Source organism: Phyllostomus hastatus, unplaced genomic scaffold (genome assembly GCF_019186645.2).
Source record: "Phyllostomus hastatus isolate PE091 unplaced genomic scaffold, TTU_PhHast_1.1 phas_scaffold_501, whole genome shotgun sequence".
Taxonomy (NCBI): Eukaryota; Metazoa; Chordata; class Mammalia; order Chiroptera; family Phyllostomidae; genus Phyllostomus; species Phyllostomus hastatus.
In genome coordinates this window covers 70,823,264-70,844,414 of record NW_025334033.1, presented here as the reverse complement: position 1 = coordinate 70,844,414, position 21,151 = coordinate 70,823,264, and the positions used below count along the sequence as shown (strand labels likewise).

Below are 21,151 nucleotides of genomic sequence, written 5' to 3'. Positions count from 1 at the left end.
GCCCAGATGTTGGCCAAATATTATTGACTGTGTCTGTGAGGATGTTTTCGGGTGAGATTAACATTTGAACTGGTAGACGGAGTAAAGTGGGTTGGCCTCCATAATGTGGGTGGCCCTCGTCCCATCGGCTGAAGAGAAGAAAAGCTTGCGCTGAACACTGGATCTCTTTATTCCCAGGCCTTCGCACTGGGACTTGAACTGACACCACCACGTCTCCTACACCTCCAGCTTCCTAACTGCAGCTCTTGGAACTCCCCAGCCTCCAGTTACACAGGCCGATTCTCCCTGCAATATGTGTATGTGCATATGTATGTATGTGCATGTGTCATGTACATATCCTATTGGTTCCGTTTCCCTGGAGAACCCTAACTAATCAGGTTTAAAAGAGGAGTAATCTACTGGGTCTCTTGGGGTAAACAGTTCAAATAAGAGGACTGCAAGCTGACCATTGGATTTAGCAATATGGAGATCTCCAGTGCTGTTATAAAAACGTATGGAGCCCTGGCTAGTGTGGCTCAGGGATTGAGTGCCAGCCTGCGAATCAAAGGGTTGCCAGTTTGATTACCAGTCAGGGCACATGCCTCAGTTGCAGTCCTGGTCCCCAGTAGGGGGTGAGTGAGAGGCAACCATACCTTCTTTCTCTACATGTTGTTTCTCTCCCTCTCTTCCCCCCTCTAAAAATAAATAAAATCTAAATAAAATCTAAAACAGAAAGATATAGAACACAATATAGGCAATTACTCAGATAAATTTTTTTAAAGATTGTATTTATTTATTAACAGGGAAAAGGAGGAAGAGAGGGAGAGAAACATCTATGTGTGGTTGCCTCTCATGCGCCCCCTACTGGGGACCTGGCCTGCAACCCAGGCATGTGCCCTGACTGGGAATCGAACCTGCCACCCTTTGGTTTGCAGTCTGAAACTCAGTCCACTGAGCCACACCAGCTGGGGCCAAAGAAATTTTTTTAAAACAAGGGAGAAGTAACATCCTATTTACATGCTGTTGAGACTACAAGAGAAGAAAAATTCAACGACACAAATAAAGGATGAATGAGTGACAGAGTCTTTGAGTAGAGAGAAGGCAACAGGGTTTCTAATGCACATGCAGAGACATTAGCCTGGGCTTGGAGCGCAAACAGGTACAGAAGCTAAGGCAGATGACTGGGCACAGATGTGAAAAGGTAGCACATATGGCCACAGGAGCCTGTGGAAGTTTTCTTCCAATTGCTTCCATTTTTTCCCAGTGCAATAAAGGAAGGATGTAGAAAGAATGGAAGGTTTAAGTGAGGTGAGTGCCGTCTAGGTGAGTAAACTGCAGCAGTAAGTGCAACAGAATATAACAGAACGGGCCTGCCTAATTTTGGTGATTGTGGCTTTAAAGTGAGACTAGTCGGTACGGTTTCTCCAGCCACATTCAGCTGTATAAATACAGGCAAAGAATAAGCAAAAGAGGCTGCATTAAGCAGGCTGTCACAGATGCAGCTCACGCACCTCCCCAGACCCACTAAGACTAGCCCACTGCTCTACTGCCCAGCCGAACATCCCGACAAGGGCCAGCCGAGGCTCGTGAGCTGCACACCATCATAAAGGCGCAGCCTACGACACGTGTCTCCTCGCCTGATACCACCAGCTGTCTCTGCGTCCCCTGGGGGTACGGGCTGGGCTTCAGTGGCTGACACCGTGCCCACGGTGGCAGCGCCACAGCAGCTCAGATGCCCGGAGTCAGCTGCCTCTCCAGCAGCTGCCTGGAGAGGCAGTGGCAAACCCAACAGCACAGAGGAGTGAAGACCCTCTGGGGCGACTCTGACCGTGACAAGGCAGGAGACGGGAAGGAGCCCGCACATAAATGTTTCAGCTGTCCTCTCCACATACCTGCCCCTCCCTCGGGAGTGTGCCAAAAGTCTTACACACCACCAGTAGGAATGCAAAGTATGGGAAAGTTTTCAGTTTCTTAAAAATTAAGCATACTACTACTATATGATTTCACTCCTGAATATTTACCCAAGAGAAAATATACGATCATAAGAATATGCAGGGTAGCTTTATCTGTCATAGCCAGGCAATGGAAATTAACATAAATATCGTCCTGGCTTGTGTGGTTCAGTGGGTTGAACTGAAGGGTCACTGGTTCGATTCCCCGGTCAGGGCACATGCCTGGGATGCAGGCCAGGTACCCTGTTAGGGGTGTGCAAGAGGCAACGAATCAATGTTTCTCTCACACATTGATGTTTTTCTCCCTCTCTTCCCCTCTCTAAAAATAAATAAAATCTTTTAAAAAAAGAAAAAATAATCCAAATATCCATCAAAAGGTAAATGAATAAAAAACTTCTGGTGTATCCATATAATGTAATACCACTCAGCAAAAAAAAGGAATAATTAACTGATACATGCAACCACATGAATGAGTCTCAAAATAATTATGCAAAATGAAACAAGCCAGAAAAATAGTACATAAGTTAAGACTCCATTTATATAAAACTCTAGACAATGCAAATTAATCTACAGTGAGAGGAAGGAGATCAGTGGTTGCTTGGAAGGGGGCGGGTAGGGGGAATTACAAAAGGGCACAAGGAAACTTTTGGAGGTGATGGATATATTCAGTATCTTGTGATAATAATTTCACAGGTGTAGCCCTATATCAAAACTAATCAAACTATAAACTTTAAATATGAAAGTTTACTGAATGTCAATTATACCTCAATAAAACTTTTTTTTTAATGCAACACATGGATCATGTTTGAATCCTGATCTTGACAAACCAACTGTTTAAAAGTAGCTGGCTGGATCACTTTGGCTAAGATCAAGTGTATTATCTGTTCTTATCAGTTTAAAAGCAGTTGACTGGAGGTTTAATTATACTAGGAAATCAGTATTAATTTAATTGTGATATTTGTGGATAGATTTTTTTGTTAATGTTATTTTTTTATATTCAAAGACTTCTTTTAGAGCAATTTAGCTTCACAGCAAAACTGAGGAAGGCAGAGGGATCTCTCATGTATGCCCTGCCCCAAGACAAGAATGGCCTCCCAGACCACCGACACCCTCACTACGGGGGACATTTGTAGCAAATGACGAACCTACACTGGGACGTCATAACCACAAAGGGCACAGTACACCACGGAATCCACTTCTGGTGCTATCCATTCTATGGACTTGGACGAACATCTGATGATATCAGCATGGTATCACACAGAATAGTTTCCCGGCCCTAAAATTCTCTGTGCTCCGCCTACTCATCCCTCCCCCTACTCTGACTCCTGGCAACCACTGATCTTTCCACTGTCTACACAGACTTGCCTTTTCCAGAATGTCACTAGTTGGACTCATACAGTATGTAGCTAGACTGTATTCTAGAGGTAACACACTTACGGATGGATAGGTACATAGGTCAAGCTAGGCCTCACTGAGAAGGTAACATTTGAGCAAAGACTTGAAAGAAGTGAAGGAGATAAAATCAGAGAATACTGTAAGACCAGACTGAGCAGGTCTTACAAGGCCATTTATAAGGCCACTGTGAGGTCTTTTGCTTTTAGACCAGTGGAATTCGGCCACTAGGGAGGTTGTGAGCAGCAGAGAAACGCACTGACTATATCTTAATACACAGAAGCAGGACTTACCAAAAGCTGCTGCAGTGATCTGAGTTACAGATGATCATTGTTTATAGGATAGTAGCAGTGGAGGCAATGAAGCAACTGCATTTTCCAAACTACTATAGACGGTCTGTAGACAAGGATACAAAAATTATACAGGCGGTTCCCACCCTCAACAAGTATGGGGGAAGATATAAAAACTAGTAATTACTTAAAAATAGAGAAGTGCTACCCTGGCCGGGCAGGTCTGCTGGCTGGAACATCACCCTGTGCCTATGCACCAACACGCTGCAGGTTCAATCCCCAGTCGGGGCACGTGTGGGGTGGGTAGGCACCAATCTACGTTTCTCTCTCAGGTCTCTCCCTCTCTCTCTCCACCTCCTCTCTCTCAAAAATCAATAAACATGTATTTGGGAGAGGATTTAAAAAGCAGAGAAGTGCTATAATAGAGATGAGCAACACTGTACAGCAGGAACACAGATGAGGGGAACCCAGCTGGGAGGAGAAGTGAGAGGAGAGTCCGTGATAATTCTAAACAAATGTTGCCTGAATTATTACGTGCAGGCACCTCAATCTCAAAGCTCCTGTATCCCCTGTTTCAGTGAATGGCACCACCAACTACGAGTCCCTGAACCAGAGACCCAGGTGCACTGTGGCCTCTCTGTGCCCCACAACCAATCCGTCATTTAAGTCTGTCCATCGAACAGCTGAAGAGCTTTCCAATCCGTCCTCACTTGCCTCCTGAACCAGGACTCCCAGGGCGACCCCTCATGGGGCCCAAGTCCGGAGGGCTGCTCACGGTGCCGGGAGCTGCGACGGGCGCACAGCAGTGCTCGGCGAGGTTCCCGAGGGAGTGGTCTTCCCAACTGTCCCGAACCCATTCTTACAAGCCCTCCCCAGCCCAACAAGCAACAACCTTTCCATGCTGCAACTGCATTCACAGCCCTCATTTCATGAAAATGTTACACTACTGCTTTTATAACACAAACATTAAGGAAGGTGTGTTATTTTTATGTATATCAGAGACATGAGTCTTTATGATTATTAAAAGTCACTTAACATTTAAAATGAATTCCAAATGGAGAATAACTGCCAATAAGTACAAGACTTCTTTTCAAGTAATAAAAATGAAATTAGTGGTGATGGCTGCACCATTCTGAATAATCCTAAAAGCCACCAAATTGTACACTTTAGAAGAGTAAATTTTATGGTATGTGAATTATATATTTAAAAAGCTATTTAAAAATAAAATAAACCCCTCAGCTGGTACACAAGGCCCTTGTGATCCGGTACGTGCAAACCTCTGGTCTAACTTCCATCACTTTTCCTAATTCTTCCTCAGGCTCCAATAATATCAAACCACTCGTGATTCCTCGAGACAGGCAAGTCCTCAGTGTGCACAGGATCTAAACTTGCGGCTCCCTCAGCCGCAAGTACTTTTCCTTCATCTCCCCCTTCTGAAGGAGACCTTCATCAAGGTCTCCTACGGAAAGCAAGCTGTGTCTTTTACACACAGTCCCCACCTCCTCACCTCCTCCTACCGGACCGCCAGGCTTTCAGAGCACAGGTGTACCTCTGTCACGTGGCACTCACCACACCAGACTAGGCATTTCATACCATGGAAAACAGTAAGTGTCTGAAAATAATTAAGTCTAATATGTATACAAGTTTATTTTCCACAATGTTCCAATGCCACTCAAAAGCAAATTTACTAAACTTCTGCCCCCCAAATTATTAAATCTGGTTGTTGGACATACAGGATTCATGAATACCCTATTTTTTCCTATATGTTCACACTTTCCACAAGCAAATTTACTACTGCAGGAAAACTATGCAGCCACATAATATCCTGTAACAGAAAAAGCAGTCGTGTTCTCGGGCCACCAGAAGTAGAAGCCATCCACCACTTCCCCACATAATGGGTCCAGACACTCACGTGAAAGTGGAAAGTGGGAAAGCAAGGCCGCTGACATGCCTCAAGGGGAATTATGTTCCTGAAAAGCTCCAGACTGAAAAACACTTAATTAAATCTCATCTGACTTTTCCAGAGTATAATTCCAATCTCATACATGTTCTTAAATAGCTTCTTTTCCCTTCACAATTAAACAGTCAACCAACTAATGTATCTGACAGGGGTGAAGAAGTTGCATGCTTTTAGAATGGTTAATTATCATTAGCTTTGTCTCAACTGCATTAAAGTTTACAGAATCTACACTTCAAACCACTGATACCAACACTTTCACTTTCCTATTGCTACTTGCTCTTAGTAAGGCAGAAAGTTTCATTTTAAAACTTTTTACAGCAATAAAACTCTTACTTAAAAAACTACCCAGAAACTTAATATGCAAAAACTACGCAAAAGCTCAGCCATTCCAGTTTATACCCTGCCTTGGCAGGGTGAGGGGCCTGCGTCCCCACCACCCAACCTCTCAGCTCTGCTACTGCTGGGCAAAGTGGCAACGCCACGGAAACTGACCTGTGGCCAAGCAAGCAGAACACCAGGAAAGGCTCAAAACCAGAGTTCACGAGCTGATATAGAAAACCCCACCTAATTAAGTTCAGAGTATCAATATATGGCATGTGAAGAGTCCCAGATGTCCAAAAATCAAAAAGGCGTCCAGCTGAAAGTGACTAGAAAACAACAGAAACTTCTGTAAGAAGTGCTTCCAAAGGAACACACACACTCAGACACCCACCCACACTCACTTGACTGCCTCCCAGCGAGATGGAGGTCCAAGGCAGTCCAAGAATGAGATATTTCTAAATCAGACTGCCCGGAAGTAATCATTTTTAATAATTCACCTTTTAAGGAATAGCTAATTTTTTAAAACTATTCTCCTTTAGAAAATTCTGGGATAGAATTAGCAGATTTCAATGAGTAGGGCAGATCATAGATCAGACTGAGTACTTTATCACAAATATTGAAATAATTAGTGGCTATATAAAAATAAAATTAGATATTCTAGTTTCAAAAAGCATCATTATTCTTTTTACAGAATGTTTCCATGAACATAAAAATCCAGTTTTCATTTTAATTTGTATTTACTTACTCTTAGAGAGGGGAAGGGAGGGAGAAAAGGAGAGAAACATCGACCAACTGCCTCTCCTATACACGCCGACTGGGGACCAAGCCTGACCCAGGGCATGTGTCCTGACCAGGAATCGAACCGGAGACCATTCGCTTTGCTGAACGACACCCAACCAACTAGGCCATACTGGTCAGGGCTAAAACTCACATTTTAAAGTTTAAAAGTTGTAATAACTTCAAGAACAAATCAAACAGAACAGGGGTAAAAGAAAACATAAGAAGGAAAAGGGTCATCAAGGAACATGTATAAAGGACCCACGGACAAAGCCAAAGGCAGGTGGGATGGAGGGTGGGAGGTGGGGGTGGGTGGGGTGAGGGAGAGTGGTGGTGGGAAATGGAGACAACTGCATTCGAACATTAAATACACACATACATAAATAAAAACACATAAGTACATATCAATGTTTTCTAAGGAAATATAACCAATTCCTCTATTTTTCCTTTTTTAAAATCTAGGCTGACTTTTGCTCCCATCCAGGGTGGCGTGACATGAAGCACTTACCCTACAGTGTCTCAAGCAACGAAAAACTGCACAAATATAAAAAGCAACAGTTGAAAAGACACTGGACACCAAGTAACAAAGTACAGAGATCCTGGGAAATGGGAAACAAATGGAGTAAACCCTGTACGTACCCGGTTTACTGCCTGGAGAGAGTTTCCAACCGGCAGCTTAGGGAGCAGGCGCCCGAGGGAGTCGGCAGCCCCCTGGGCTGAGGAGGTTAAGCTGGGCACGAGGAAGCCACGGCGGCTCGAGTTTGCAGGGCGGACTACCAGGAAGAAGCAGCCACGCAGAATGAGGACTCCAGAGGCCTGCAGGGGGTCGCCCCCCGCCCTTGAGTATTCATCAGCACAGCGCCAACCAGCACAAGCCCGTGAAGGAAACACTTGGGGTTTCCGGATAAAGGACCATCACAAAGAACGAAAGGGAACAGCCCACGGGGTTCACACGGCGCCCAGGAGAGTGCCTGCCGCCAACAGCCAGAGTGAAAAACCTCAGAATTCATGGAATATTGAGTAAAAGTGCACAGTCATGGCAAATAATTAGCCCTAGACTAACTGCTGCTCTGATCCCCCCTAACGAAGCTTAAAAGCACACCCCCTAACCTGCAACCCAGGCGTGTGCCCTGACCAGGAACCAAACTGGTGACCTTTCGGTTTGCAGGAGCCACATGGGTCAGGGCTGAAACGAACTATTTCTCAAGAACTCAACCACCTAGAACAAAGCTCAAGAATATATTTGTAGGAATACAAAAATATCCGGCATCCATCAAAATAAAATTCATAAATGTCTGGCATCTAAACAAAAATCTCCAGACAAGCAAAGAAACAGGAAAAGGCAACCCATAATGAGAAAAATCAATCAACTAAAAACAACCCAGAACTGACTCAGGTGACAGAATTAGTGGGCAAGGGTATCAAAACAATTGTAACAGTATTTCAGTGCATTCAAGAAGTTAGAAGAAAGACTGAGTATCTAAGCAGAGTCACGAAATACATTTAAAAAAGACTCAAATCAAACTTCTAGATAGGAAACCTATAATGTCTGAGATTTTAAAATATACTGGATGGGGTTAATGGCAGATTAGATATTGCACAAGGAAAGATTCGTAAACTTAAAGCTACAGCAATAAAAAGCATACAAAATGAAACAAAAAAAAAAAAGAACAAACATCAGTTAAGCAATGAGACTTCCAATAGCCTAATATCGGGCAGGGCAAAAGTAGGTTTACAGCTGTTCATATGAAAAATAATACAGTAATAAATAATAATACGAGAATAAACTGCCCTAGTAGGTGTATGGCTCAGTGGACTGAGTGCTGGCCTGCAAACCAAAGGGTCACCGGTTCGATTCCCAGTCAGGGCACATGCCTGGGTTGTGGGCCAGGTCCCCAGAGAGGGGCCCATGAGAAACAACCACAGTGACGTTTCTCTCCCTCTCTTTCTCCCTCCCTCCCCCTCTGTCTAAAATGAATAAGGTCTTTTTAAAAAAGAGTAAACTCACGCACTCACAACTGTACATCTACTTTTGCCCCATACTGTGTGTATGTGTAATTGTACATTTTAAATACATACAGCTTATTTTATGTCAATTATACCTCAATAAGCTATTTCTAAAAACCTAATCCTCCAAGACACACTGTTGTTCCGTCCCACATCTGTCTTCAGCATGGCCCCACGTCTCTGTCATCTTTCTGGTTTAAGCAGGTACTAAATAACCACCTCAAAAAATGATGCTTTCCTAAGCTTTCCATTTTCCAAGAAGCATTCTACTTGCTTTCTCCAGAAGACTTATTTTGAACACCTTAGTAACAATATTTTAACGAATACTTCATTAGAGGAACTCAGTACACAGCTATCATATTTATCAGCTGTACCAATACCACAGTTCACCATGCACCTTGATTTAAAAGCAAAACTTCTGAACTAATTACAAAAATTAAAAACAAGGAAGCTCTCAGTTCATGGGAACCACTGCATCAGTGCTAACAGAACTTCCTGGGAGAATGATAATGTTCTGTTTCATGCTCTCCAATACAGCAGCCAGTGGGACTGCTGGGCACTTGAAATGTGGCTGGTGTGACAGAACTGCATATTCCATTTAATTTTAATAAATTTAAACAGTTACATATAACTAGTGGCTACACTATTGGACAGCAGAGCTAAAGACAAAAAGGAAATCAAGATTAAAATTTTTAAGAATGATTTGAATTTTTAAAGTAATTTTTCTTTTTCTACATTTCTTAAGGTTTTATTTATTTATTTTTAGAGAGAGGGGGAGGGAGGGAGAAAGAGAGGGAGGCAAACATCGATGCGTTTTGATGTGTGGCTGCCTTGGTGTGGCGTCCCCTACTGGGGGCCTGGCCTGCAACCCAGACGGGTGCCCTGACTGGGAACCAAACCAGCGACCCCTCAGTTCTAAGGCTGACATCAGTCCACTGAGCCACACCAGCCAGAGCTCAAAGCAATTTTGAAAACATTTATTGCTTATATATTATGTAATATTAACTTTTACCCTAATAAACACCATAGAATCATAAATAATGAGAAACTATGGTTTAAACCTTGGCTGAAAGGCCCATTTTGTCTAAAACTTCTTCCTGGTTTCCTCAAGACGCCCCCAGCACAGGCAGACGAAGGTGACGGCACCGGGCCACACCCGACAGTGCCCTCTGTGCACTGCCGCCGTCGGTAGTGTGGGAAGAGTGGGAAGAGTGGGGAACGGGAACGAACTGCTTGATGGTTCTGAGATTTTTCTTCCAGGGAGATAAAACCACTTTAGAACTAGACCGGGTGGTGTCTGTTACAACAGCGTGGATATCCAAAATCCCACTGAACTGTTTGCTTTAAAATGGTTATTACGTTACATAAATTTTACCCTGATTTTAAAAACATTTTAAGAATAAACCTAAGCAAGCCTTGATTGGTGTGGCCCAGTGGGTTGAGCGCCAACCCGTGAACCAAAAGGTCGCTGGTTCGATTCCCAGTCAGGGCACACGCGTGGGCTGGGGGCCAGGTCCCCAACAGGGGGCGCATGAGAGGCAGCCACACACTGATGTTTCTCTCCCTCTATTTCTCCCTCCCTTCCCCTCTCCCTAAAAATGAAGAACAAAGAAGAACGAAGAAGAAAGAAAATGAAAGAAGAAAGAAAATGATGATACCAAAGCAAGCCCTGGCTGGTAAGGCTCCATTAGTTGGAGCGTCATCCCATACACGGAAAGGCTGCAGGTTGTGGGTTCAATCCCCAGCCAGGGTGAGTATGAAGGACTCATCAATGTTTCCCTCTTACATCAATGTCTGTCTGTCTGTCCCTCACCTCTCTCTGAAAGGAAAGGAAGTCCTGACTGGTATGGGTCACTGGGCTGGGTACCCTCCTCCAAAGCAAAAGGTTACACATTCGATTACAAGTCAGAGCACTGCCTGGGTTGCCACCAAGTCCCTGGTTGGGGGAGGGGTGGGTGCGAGAGGCAAACCTCTCTTTCTCCTTCCCTTCCCCTCTCTCTAAAGATAAATAAATAAAATCTTTCAAAATAAATAAATACAAGCAATGAAAAAATGTCCCCAGGTGAAGTTGTTTGTTTTTTTTTTAAGAAGAAAGTCCTGGCTGGTGTGGTTGAGTGGACTGAGTACAGGCCTGCAAACCAAAGGGTGACTGGTTCGATTCCCAGTCAGGGCACATGCCTGGGTTGGAGCCAGGTCCCCAGTGCAGGGAGGAGAGGCGAGAGCAAGAGGCAACCACACATTGATATTTCTCTCCCTTTCTTTATCCTTCCCTTCCCCTCTCTCTAAAAATAAATAAATAAAATATTTTTTAAATGTCTAGTCAAGGAAAGTCAACCACACCAAGCATATGTTCTTATTAAACTCAGAACCACGCTCAGCTATGACAAGTTAGCAGCAGATGAACCTAAACTAGCAGCTCAAATGACAATGGACAAGACACCACTGGCTCCCACAAGGCTTTACGGTGCTGAGGAGTGGGAGTGTCCTCATTTGGAAAAGATCAAAGCATACAAATAATCTGTGCACATTATCTATATGCACAATTAACTCCTTTTAGAAAAGGACTGACGAACACAACACACACTGTTTATCACACATGTAAGTACGTGCTGAAGTACAACAAGGTGCCGGGGCACTCTGATGGCCTGGAGAGGGTGCCATTCAGGTCCCACCTCAGAGGGAGAGCGCAGAGCAGTGTGATTAGCCAAAGACCAGCAGCCAGCAGGCCGGCACCTTACAGATTCTCGGCAGCACGAATTCCAGGGCCAGGCCAACGACTGAACACAGCAGGGCCATTCCTGCCCAGTGGGCGCTTCCAACAGTCTCTGCTCTGGCAGAAATTTCCTCCAGCTGCACCGCAGTCCCGACCCCAGATCCAGCACCGGTCTCCCTTTTCTGTTTCCCTTCACAGGTATCACACCCACACCCAGTCTGAAGTCTCTGGCCACCTCGCCTTCTTCCCTCCCTCTTTATCCCGCACAGACATTTACACCTATGAATCCCTTGCACATACAGATCTACCTCAACACCTGCTTCTCAGAGGATGCAAACAAACTATCACAGGAATAAATAAACCGACTTCCGAGTAGTGGAGGAGGGAGTGGAGGAACCAGCCTCAGCTGCACCTGAAGCACATACGGCTGAATGTTAAGTGTGTAATCACAGTGGTGGGTGCATGAGAGTGCTGTATGTGTTTCCTGTTCTATTTGAACATTTTTTTTAACGAATCTATTTTTACAACTCTATCCTACTTTATGTTAATTTGCAAGGACATTCAAACATGCACAATAGCCTGGCTGGCACAGCTCAGTGGATTGAGCGTGGGCTGCGAACCAAAGTGTCGCAGGTTCGATTCCCAGTCAGGGCACATGCCTGGGTTGCAGGCCACAGCCCCCAACAACCGCACACTGATGTTTCTCTCCCTCTCTCTCTCTCTCCCTCTCTCTCCCTCTTCGCTCTCTAAAAATAAATAAAATCTTTAAAAAAACATGCACAATAACTAGCTAGTCACTTCAGTTTTTGAAAGTTTAACTTTTATCTAGGTTACTGCACCCAGTAACAAGGTTCCGAAACTTCTAAAACAATGAAAGTTTTTTTGCTACAGGACTGAAGTGAAGAGATACTAGCTTTGGCTGCTCACAGAATAGGGCATCATGATTTTCAGTGTCTGAGAGAAAACTGATGGGAAAAGTCTGCAGTACTTGACAGGTATTTGCATACACAAAATAAAATTACTTGTCTACCTTAAAAAAATTTTTTTAATAAAACAATAAAAGTTTGGAGTCTGGCCTCACAGAGCCCTAAATCTCCCTTAAGATACTTTCGATAACTAGTCACTGACAGACGGACACATGAGTCACTTTATCTCCCTAGGTCTCACTATCCTCAGCTGGAACACAGGAAGGGTGGACTATAGGGACATTACAATTTTTTCTCATTACTTTAAGGGAGGGGAAAATCCAGAAATTTCAAAGAATTAGGTCTAGGGTACAATTTTACTAAGATCCACATCTTAAAGAATTTAACTACTTTGGAAAAAAATAGGAGCTTGGGGATTATTAACACTTCACTTAAATACTTTAATATTATTTTAAAATGTGCATTTCTCTCAAACATTTTAGCAAAACACTTTTGCCACCTTACATCAACTTGAAAATATTATATATTTAAAAATCAACAGAAACCATAAAACTCAACCAGGGGCTGAATATATGTATTATTAAAACTTCCAATACATGAAACAGAAAAAATTGTTATACTCCCTATCCTTTCTAGGATCATAATATTTTCCACAATTGCTATTTAATGCTGCAGGAATTATTAACTCAGTCCAAACCATGAAATCAGCATTCCATCCCCAGTTCCTCCCTTTCTGACATCTCCTGTGCTGCTGCAGAGTCAGTCTCACCAGAGCGCGATTTCAAGTTCTCTGTTTCGAACATAAATACTTATTACATACTCCTTAGCAAAGATCACCATTATCCCTTAGAGTAAGGGGACAAAATAGAAGCCTTATTTCTTACTTTTAAATTATGCATGGAAGAACCTCTGAGAAAGGCTAAGAAAGTGTAGGCTAGCTAACCTGTAAGTCAATTACGACAATTTCTGTAGCATGGGAAAAATACAAAAAGTTTGATAAACTGGAGAAGAATACAGTAGCCTGGATAGAACTTTGATGTTTCATCTCCAAAGACCTCCTTAAACTGAACTGCCCCACAGAACTTTGTAACGCCAAGGAAAATGAATAAGAGTAAGCCTAAATTTCTTCAGCACAAATGACCTTTAACAATGCCTTTGAAACAACTCTGCTACGGTCAGCCTCAGCCCACTAACCTTGTAATCCCAACATCACCCGTGGAAGGGGACCGTTGTGACACGGCATGCCTCAAAAGTACTAACTCTCAAAGACACGTTTAGAGCAAAAAAACTCCCTAGCTCAGACCCTGCTTAGTGTGCCTGGCCCACGGATGGAGTCAAGTTTTCTTTTGTACATCCGGAACCTTGATCCAAACAGGTTCACCTCTTCCCTTTGGAAACTCTGTGTTCCTTTCTACTACATAAATGTTTCTGAACTAGTTCTCTCTTCCGGGAATTTACCAGAATTGCAGCAGGTACCTGTAACTTAAAAGCAGTCACCTTCAAATATCTCGGTGTACGATCTGCACCCACACCAGCGGCTTCGCTATAATCCCGTCTCGCCTAGGAGTCAAGCGGGCAGTGCGGGGACCACTCCTTGGCAAGCGCAGCCGCGGGCACGACTAGGGCAGCAGGAAAGGTCTGCGGAGCACTCGCGGCATGCCGCGTACTGAGCTAGGCAATTTAGGGCTATCAGCTGTGTCAGTCCCTTCTCCTGAGGAAGTCCCACGATCTGTTTCACAGAAAAAGCAAAAATGAAGGCGCTTGCCCGGGGTCAACGAACAGTCAGCAAGAGGCCCTGGCAGGATTCGACCTCAGGTCTCCCGGTTCTCACAGCCCAGCTCAGGGAGGCCAGTCCACGCCGCCTCTGAAATCAGGTAGGGCGACTACAACCAGCACCACACACAGCAAGGCATGACAGGACCCTGATTCAGACTGAGGAACCGGAGGCTCCTGGAGGCAGAATGACCAGCCCTCCCGTCCGTCCCCTTCTCAGTCACGGAGGAGGGCGCGCAGCCTCTGACAACCCGCCCTGGTGAAGGTGATCCAACACTCCTGACCCCGACCCCTCACTTAACAGCAACAGCGCCATGGTTGTGTTTGAATCACAAACCGTTCACCAAAACTTGAATTTTAGGATATCTATAAAACTGATTTTTACAATGAAATGAAAGCACAGAAAACAATGTGTTCAAAGGGTTACACAGAACCACCAGTAAAAAAAAAAAAAAAAAAATGAAAAGTAGATCAAGATGCCCTGTTCAGTAAAATTATCCCACATTAAAATGTAACACACTTTTGTCCTGGCTGGCGTAGCTCAGTGGATTGAGCGCAGGCTGCGAACCAAAGCATCGCAGGTTCGATTCCCAGTCAGGGCACGTGCCTGGGTTGCAGGCCACGGCCCCCAGCAACCACACATTGATGTCTCTCTCTCTTTCTTTCTCTCTCCCTCCCTTCCCTCTCTAAAAATAAATAAATAAATAGATTCATTTAAAAAAATAAACTGAGAGAATAAATAAATACACACACACACACACTTTGGGGGAAAAAAAAAAGTAACACACTTTTAATACCAGTCAACTCTGAAGTGCTATTTGAGCCAATGACAACCACAATTTTCAAATCTGATTAAACCTATTGGAATCAATGTTTCAAACATGGATTGTATGTTTAAAGGCCCCTTACCACAAAAATATTTACCACTAACACTTCCTCTCTGTAAGAGTCTTCATTTTACTATCAGTGAACTGTGATACTGAAAACCAACTCAGGACAGGACAGAACGTGACAGTAACACACGCTTCAGAAAACAAAGAACCGGAGTCAACTCCCAAACCCGGTCCCTGTGCTCCTCCAGCTAGAAGACAACAAAGAAAAAGACTTCTAAACAAACGATGAAACAAATATATGGGCTCAACAGCTTCTTCCTTTGCATGCCTATTGGGAACATTCCCATTTTTGTGCAGAAAACACTACTCATTCCAAAACAAGTCGTCCTTTGCAACTGCAGAAAATAACCAACCAGAGGAGGACAGGATGAGCGTGCCTCCCTATCTCTGTTCTGTGACTACTAAATTCTAGGGGAGACCAATGACAACTCAGCACATGCTGCGGCACTGGGACTGGAAAGGGGGCGGACACCACGCGAGAACGGAGCCCAGGTTACAGGTGCAGAGCTGCACGCAGGTCTGTGTGTTTCAGTCTAACTGACAGGACCTCTTCTGTCGCTGTAAACATAGATGGTGTCTTCATTACCAAGTCACATCGCAGTCCACTGATGGGCTGTGAGCGACCACAGACAGAAGGGAACCTTCCTTGGGCTGCTGGGGCATATCCGGCCGCCCAGGTTTCAACCTAAATTTGCTTTTAAAGCTAAACAGGGCCAAGTTGGGATACTGTGGATAAATAAAATCTGACTTAAAAATTACCATCAACTGCTCCCCTCACACATCTTTACCACAGGGGCCAAAACGCTTTCTGATGAGTTCCACACTCACCTACCTATTCAAAGTCTGGTAGAGGGAAAGGGAGGGAGGTGCATTCAAAACTCAGGCAGGGAGAAAGAAAAATAAAAAACAAAAAACTCAGGCAGGGAGAAAGAAAAAGCAGTAACAAGCACAACTTAATCCATAGTATTCCTAACTTGTACTCAGGGAAAGAATCTGTTTTAAGACTAAAGACTTTCTAAAAACTGTGTTTTGTTCCATGAAAAGAACACGGTGACCATTTCTATTCCAAAAATGGAAGTTGTCTCTTCCCTTAGATTTTAAGGTATATGAGAACACACTCAAGAAAAATCATTAGGAGACAAGTCCCACAACTCCCAGCAATGCCTAGGAATGTGTTCCACTGATGAGACTGGCAAAACAGGGTCTGAAATTATTTCATAGCAGTTAGATGCCCTTCTAGGTTCAAACAAACACAACACAGGAAGTTTGGAAATGTTAATACCAAGACCCAATCGACTGGCAGTAAAAGTATGCAGCAGAACATTTACAATGTTTTACTTTTTCAATGGCAGGTCTCTGGCAAATTTACACTTGCACCAATCCCATAACAAATAAATGCAAGGACAGCTCAAAATATGATCCTATTACATTTGCTGTTTCAAAGAAGAGGACAACTCTAGGCCCTGGCTGGGTAGTTCAGTTGGTTACAGGGTCATCCCCATGCACCAAGGTTGTGGGTTTGATCCCTGGTCAGGGCACATATAAGAATCAACCAATGAGATATAAAGAAGTGGTACAAAAAGTCAACAAATTTATGTTTCTCTTTTTCTCTCTCTCTTTCTCTGTCTAAAATCAATAAATAATTAAATTTTTAAAAAGAAGACAACTCGAAAGTTTGGTTCCTCACTAACAATGCAGCACTAGACATCAATACTTAGAAGATGGTTATGTCGGAAATTAATTCCTATGGCTGCCATCAAATACCCTCTTTCCCTTAGTCACATCCAACACATTTAAAGAAAGCTTGCAAAACTAACACATGTAACCAAAAGATACCCAAAGCTGACCAACTCACTAAAACTAAACATTTGTGCAAGCTGATTTTTAACACTGCGGGGCGGGGGCTGTGTAACTTGGTGACAAGCTCTGCTTTAGGTTCTGTATATTAAAACAAAGATGGACTTGACCTACAAAATGAAGATGGGGTCAACTGTAACCAAAAAGCAGCACGCTTCCCCTGGTGGCCAACCGAGGAATGGAGGAGGCACGCACGGAGGAGCAGCGCCGGGTCTCCCGGCCCCATCCTGTCACTCGGGGAAATGAGAAGTGACTGCCAAAAAAGGAAGATGCCAGGCGAGGGGAAACTATCAGAACCACCACCGGGAGTTTCAGCGGAATACCACCCTGGGTGTCGGACTCCCTACATGTAAGAGACCGGAGTCCGTGCACCCAACCCGAGGGGGCACACACGGGGGAGGTCATTTTCCTCCGGGGAGCCCAGGAGCTCCCCGGGGGATCCCCGAGTGTTTTCACCCCAAAGAACACCGGGAGTTCAGTCCCTTAGTAACAGCTGGGGAGCAATCGCCTCGCCCGACGACCAGACCCATGCAGTTTTGTGCAGTCTTGCTCCCAAAGAGAAGCATCTGTGCATCGGTTTCTCAAAGAAACTAGCAGGGTAACCTACAGAGAGAACCTCCGGCTCGAAAGCTCTCCGGCCGGGAGGCCTGTTAACTCCAGTTCCGCACGATTCGCTTTTGAATTTCACTTCTGAAAAAATAAAATAAAACCCCGTCCTTTGAAACATTCTCCGTGCCGACAACCTTTAAAGACAGCCTCACACGGAGGCAGGCTGGAGTCTCCTGCATTAGAACCCGACGAATTCCTTTGTCTGATTGGGTTTTTCTGGTACCGCTGTAAATCCGCTTCCCCGCAGAGCAGCAGCGAGGGGGGCGAAGGCTCCGGCCTGGGGTGCAGGGAGCGCCCGGGGCGGAGGTCCCCGGGGAGGCTCGAGCTCCGGCAGGTTCCATTCTTCCACAGCCCCTTCCTTCCACAGCCAGGGGGAGGGGGCTGCACACGCATCCGCAGCCCGGTCCGAGGGCTGCGGCAGGCGGCTCCCCCAGGGCAGGGTCTGGGAGGTCGGGGCACCTCTCGCCCTCGGGCAGCGGCGGGAGTGGGGGCGCTCGGAGCCCCGGGGCCCGAGGAGAGGCCCCGGGCAGCACTCGCTCGTGGCGCGCGGGGTCCGAGGCCGCCCCGGGTGCGGGCTCGCGGGATGCTAACTCTCCGGCGCGGCCACCCTCCCCGCGGCCGGGGCGCAGCTCGTCCGGACCCCGCACTGCCGGGGCCGCCTCGGGTCCCGGGGGCGCGGGGGGCGGCCGGCACCCCACGCCGGCTGTGCTTCCCTCCCGGTCGCGCCTGCTGTTCCCCCCGCGGACGGCAGGGCGAACACACAAAAAGAAAGTTGTCCAAGGGCTCCCGCCCCTTCGGGCCCCAGCCGGGCGGCCGGCCGGGCACTACTCACCGGGGTCGAAGTCGGGCACCGCCGCCTGGTACTGGGGTCCCACCCGCATGCCGCCGCCACCTGCGGGGAAGCAGAGCACGGCGGTCAGCGAGCGCGGGCCGACCGCGGGCGCGGCGCGGGCGGCGCGGGGCGGCTGCCACCTACCGTGCTCCTCGTCGCTGGACGAGCCCGAGCTGCCTTCCTCCCAGGAGTTGCTGCTGCTGTTGCCATTGGGCGCCGCCGCCGCCAAACTTTTATTCTGCCCATTGCTGGGGGCGGCGGCGGCGGCGGCCGAGGCGGCGGAGGCGGCGGCGGAGGAGGCGGCGGCCGAGGCGGCTGAGGCGGCCGAGGCGGAGGCGGAGGCGGCCGAGGCGGCGGCGGCGGCCGACGCGGCGGCCGAGGCGGCCGCGCTGGCCGCGTTGTTCCTTCCTCTGCGCTTCCCTGACACCTCGGGGCCCTTCTCCACCATGGCCGGCATCGGCGGGGGCCGGGGCCGTGCAAAAGTGACGGGGACCCCCGGCTCCTGAGGAGGGGGCGCCGGGACAGGGGGAGGGGTTTGCGGGTTGGCGCGGGGGCCTGGCGCGCGCGGCGGGCGCGAGCTGGAGCTGGGGGCGGCCCTGGCGGGCGGAGCGCGGGGCCGCGTTAAGCCCCCAGCGCCGAGCCGAGCGCAACTTTCGCTCTCATCGCCGGCCGCACTTCACTGGCACCAACTACTCCGGGAACAGCGGGCGGGAGGGAGGGGAGGGGCCTGGGAAGCCGCGCGCAGCCGAACGTGCAGTGGCCCCGCCCCCGCGTGGCCCCATTGGCTCTTGTGGGATTTTGACGGCGAGCGGCAGCCCGGTTGGCTCGATGCGCCTGTCTATCCGAGGGACGGGGCGGGAGAGAGGAGAGGGGGCTCGGGCTTCCGTTGGTCAGGTTCGGTTGACGCGTATCGCCCGCTGTACAGGGTTTGAGCTTTGCAATCTCTTTACGCCCCATGATCCATCTCTCTAGGCAATAGCGAGGAGTTAGCTGCCCTCCCCGCCCCCTCCCTCTGCCAAGGCTCCCACACCCTCACCTGTGCGCAACCTCCGCAGCTTCGCCCCCTCCCCATTCCTCGAAGGGCCCCACCGAGGGTCCCATCGGCTTCAAAAAGTAAAATAGGCTCGACACGAGAACAGAAATCGAATGGAAGGTCGGGACTACTTTCCCCCTCGCGCGGAGGATTACATGCCACAGTTTGAATGGTTCTATACAAAGAGGAGAAACTAATTGAAAGAAACTAATTGCGCCCCCACTTTCCCCAAGGGATTTGGGGGTGTAGCGGGGCCGGGAGAACCCTGGTACAGAGGATAGGGTTCCCAGGTGACAGTCTCCCCTGAAGGAAATGGAAGCAGTGTGGGAGCTGGCGGCATGGTGAAGCTTTCTGCTAATTGGGTGGGGGGAGGTTGGAAGTCACTGTAATTGCCTGAGTTGCGGGGCGCGTCGTGTCTCCCGAGGTCGGACCGGAGGGTCCCTGTCATCCTGATGGCCGTTTAGAGATCGGCGAAGGGGCCGAATTGTCCCGGGGGGAAGGGAACACGTGCAGAAATGGGGAGAAGGACTTAGAGAAATGGGCTGGGGGCCCGGATGGGTAAAGAGGAAGAAGCTATTTTCATCCCAGGCCTTGGTAGGGGAGGAGGGTCAACTTCCTCCAAGGCAGGAGCCAGTTTTCCGGATCTGCTGCCTGTCGTGTCTCCCCCACTCCACCCCGGGCATGGCGAGAGGGAGAGCACGACTCATCCTGAAACACCCCTGGTCTGGAGACTGCCCACCGGCCTGCCTAAGGGTGACTTTATAGCTAGATGGGGGGGGGGGGCGGCGGGCGGGGGAGTGTGTGACCTCTCTGGAGGTCCGTATCTGCCCCGCCCCCACCCCAAACCATACGCTGTTCGTCCATAATTAGCAGGCGAGAGAAGGTCTATAAATGATCTTTTTTAATGCAGTGATGGCTATTTTTCTTTTAAGTTACTTCAAACCTGAGCTTATTATGGGGACAGTTTACACCAGCTCAGGTTATAAATAGCTACAGGGAGAAATCTGGAGTTTTATGGTTTTAAAGCCCGAATAAATAAGCAGGGTGATCGCTTCCACATTTTCTGCAGCATCGAACCATTATTATTAACTTCAGTAAAGTGACCACGTTCATTTCTGCTTAAATGGCCTTTGAAAAAAGGGGCTAGGCGCCCTCCCTTCCCATGCAGGAGACCTGCCCCCACCAATAAAGTTAGAGTCCACACTGCTGGACTCCCCTTAAAGGTAGAGACCTCTCTTTGGAGAGACCAAGGCGCTGTACCAGGGGTACAGGTGTGTGCCCCTGGCATACTCCCTGCCAGCCAGCCTGGGTAGGATGTAGACAGCAAAGCTAAGGGTTAGGTACCACAGGTGGCATTCCCCCTGGGGCTGGGCCACCTGGCTCAGGGCTGTGACATATCCGGAGGTGAGAAATGAGGTTAAGAGCAGGATGAGCTGCTCGCTAGGTGTCTATGAAGTTCTACCACTAGGCACTGGAAAGATTAGCCTGTAAGAACACAAAGGTAACATTGAGTCATGTATTAGGGCAGCAGGCATGGCACAGCGCGCAGTCATCAGAGCCACCCACCTCCTCCAAAGCTGGGGCTGCTTCCTGTCTGGATCAGACTTGTGGGTGCACCACCAGGCGTTCCAACTATTCACGTTTCTCAGCAAATATTAACACCTAACATGTATCAGGCCCTGCACTAGTTTGTCGGACCCCAGGGCCACATGCATTGGCCTTGAACCTCTCAGCTTCCTCATCAGTAAAACAGGTGATAGTATGTACCTCCTGGTCCGGGCAATGTTTAGAGTTCATCGTCCCACCTCCTCTTGCCGTCCACCACAGGAAGCCGTCC

At 47.4% G+C, this 21,151-nt stretch overlaps 1 protein-coding gene across 1 annotated transcript in view; it reads right to left on the bottom strand.

The window, feature by feature from the left end:
• The window catches only part of RCOR1 (REST corepressor 1), a 107,249-nt gene extending 88,284 nt beyond the window's left edge, over window positions 1-18,965 (bottom strand). Inside the window, exons 1-2 of the mRNA XM_045822946.1 lie at window positions 18,426-18,965; window positions 18,282-18,341 (exon numbers count right to left, since the gene is read on the bottom strand). Of these exons, the coding sequence (XP_045678902.1) occupies window positions 18,282-18,341; window positions 18,426-18,738 (373 nt within the window). The 5' untranslated portion in view covers window positions 18,739-18,965. The remainder of the gene's footprint in view (window positions 1-18,281; window positions 18,342-18,425) is intronic.
• Between the last annotated feature and the right edge of the window lie 2,186 nt (window positions 18,966-21,151).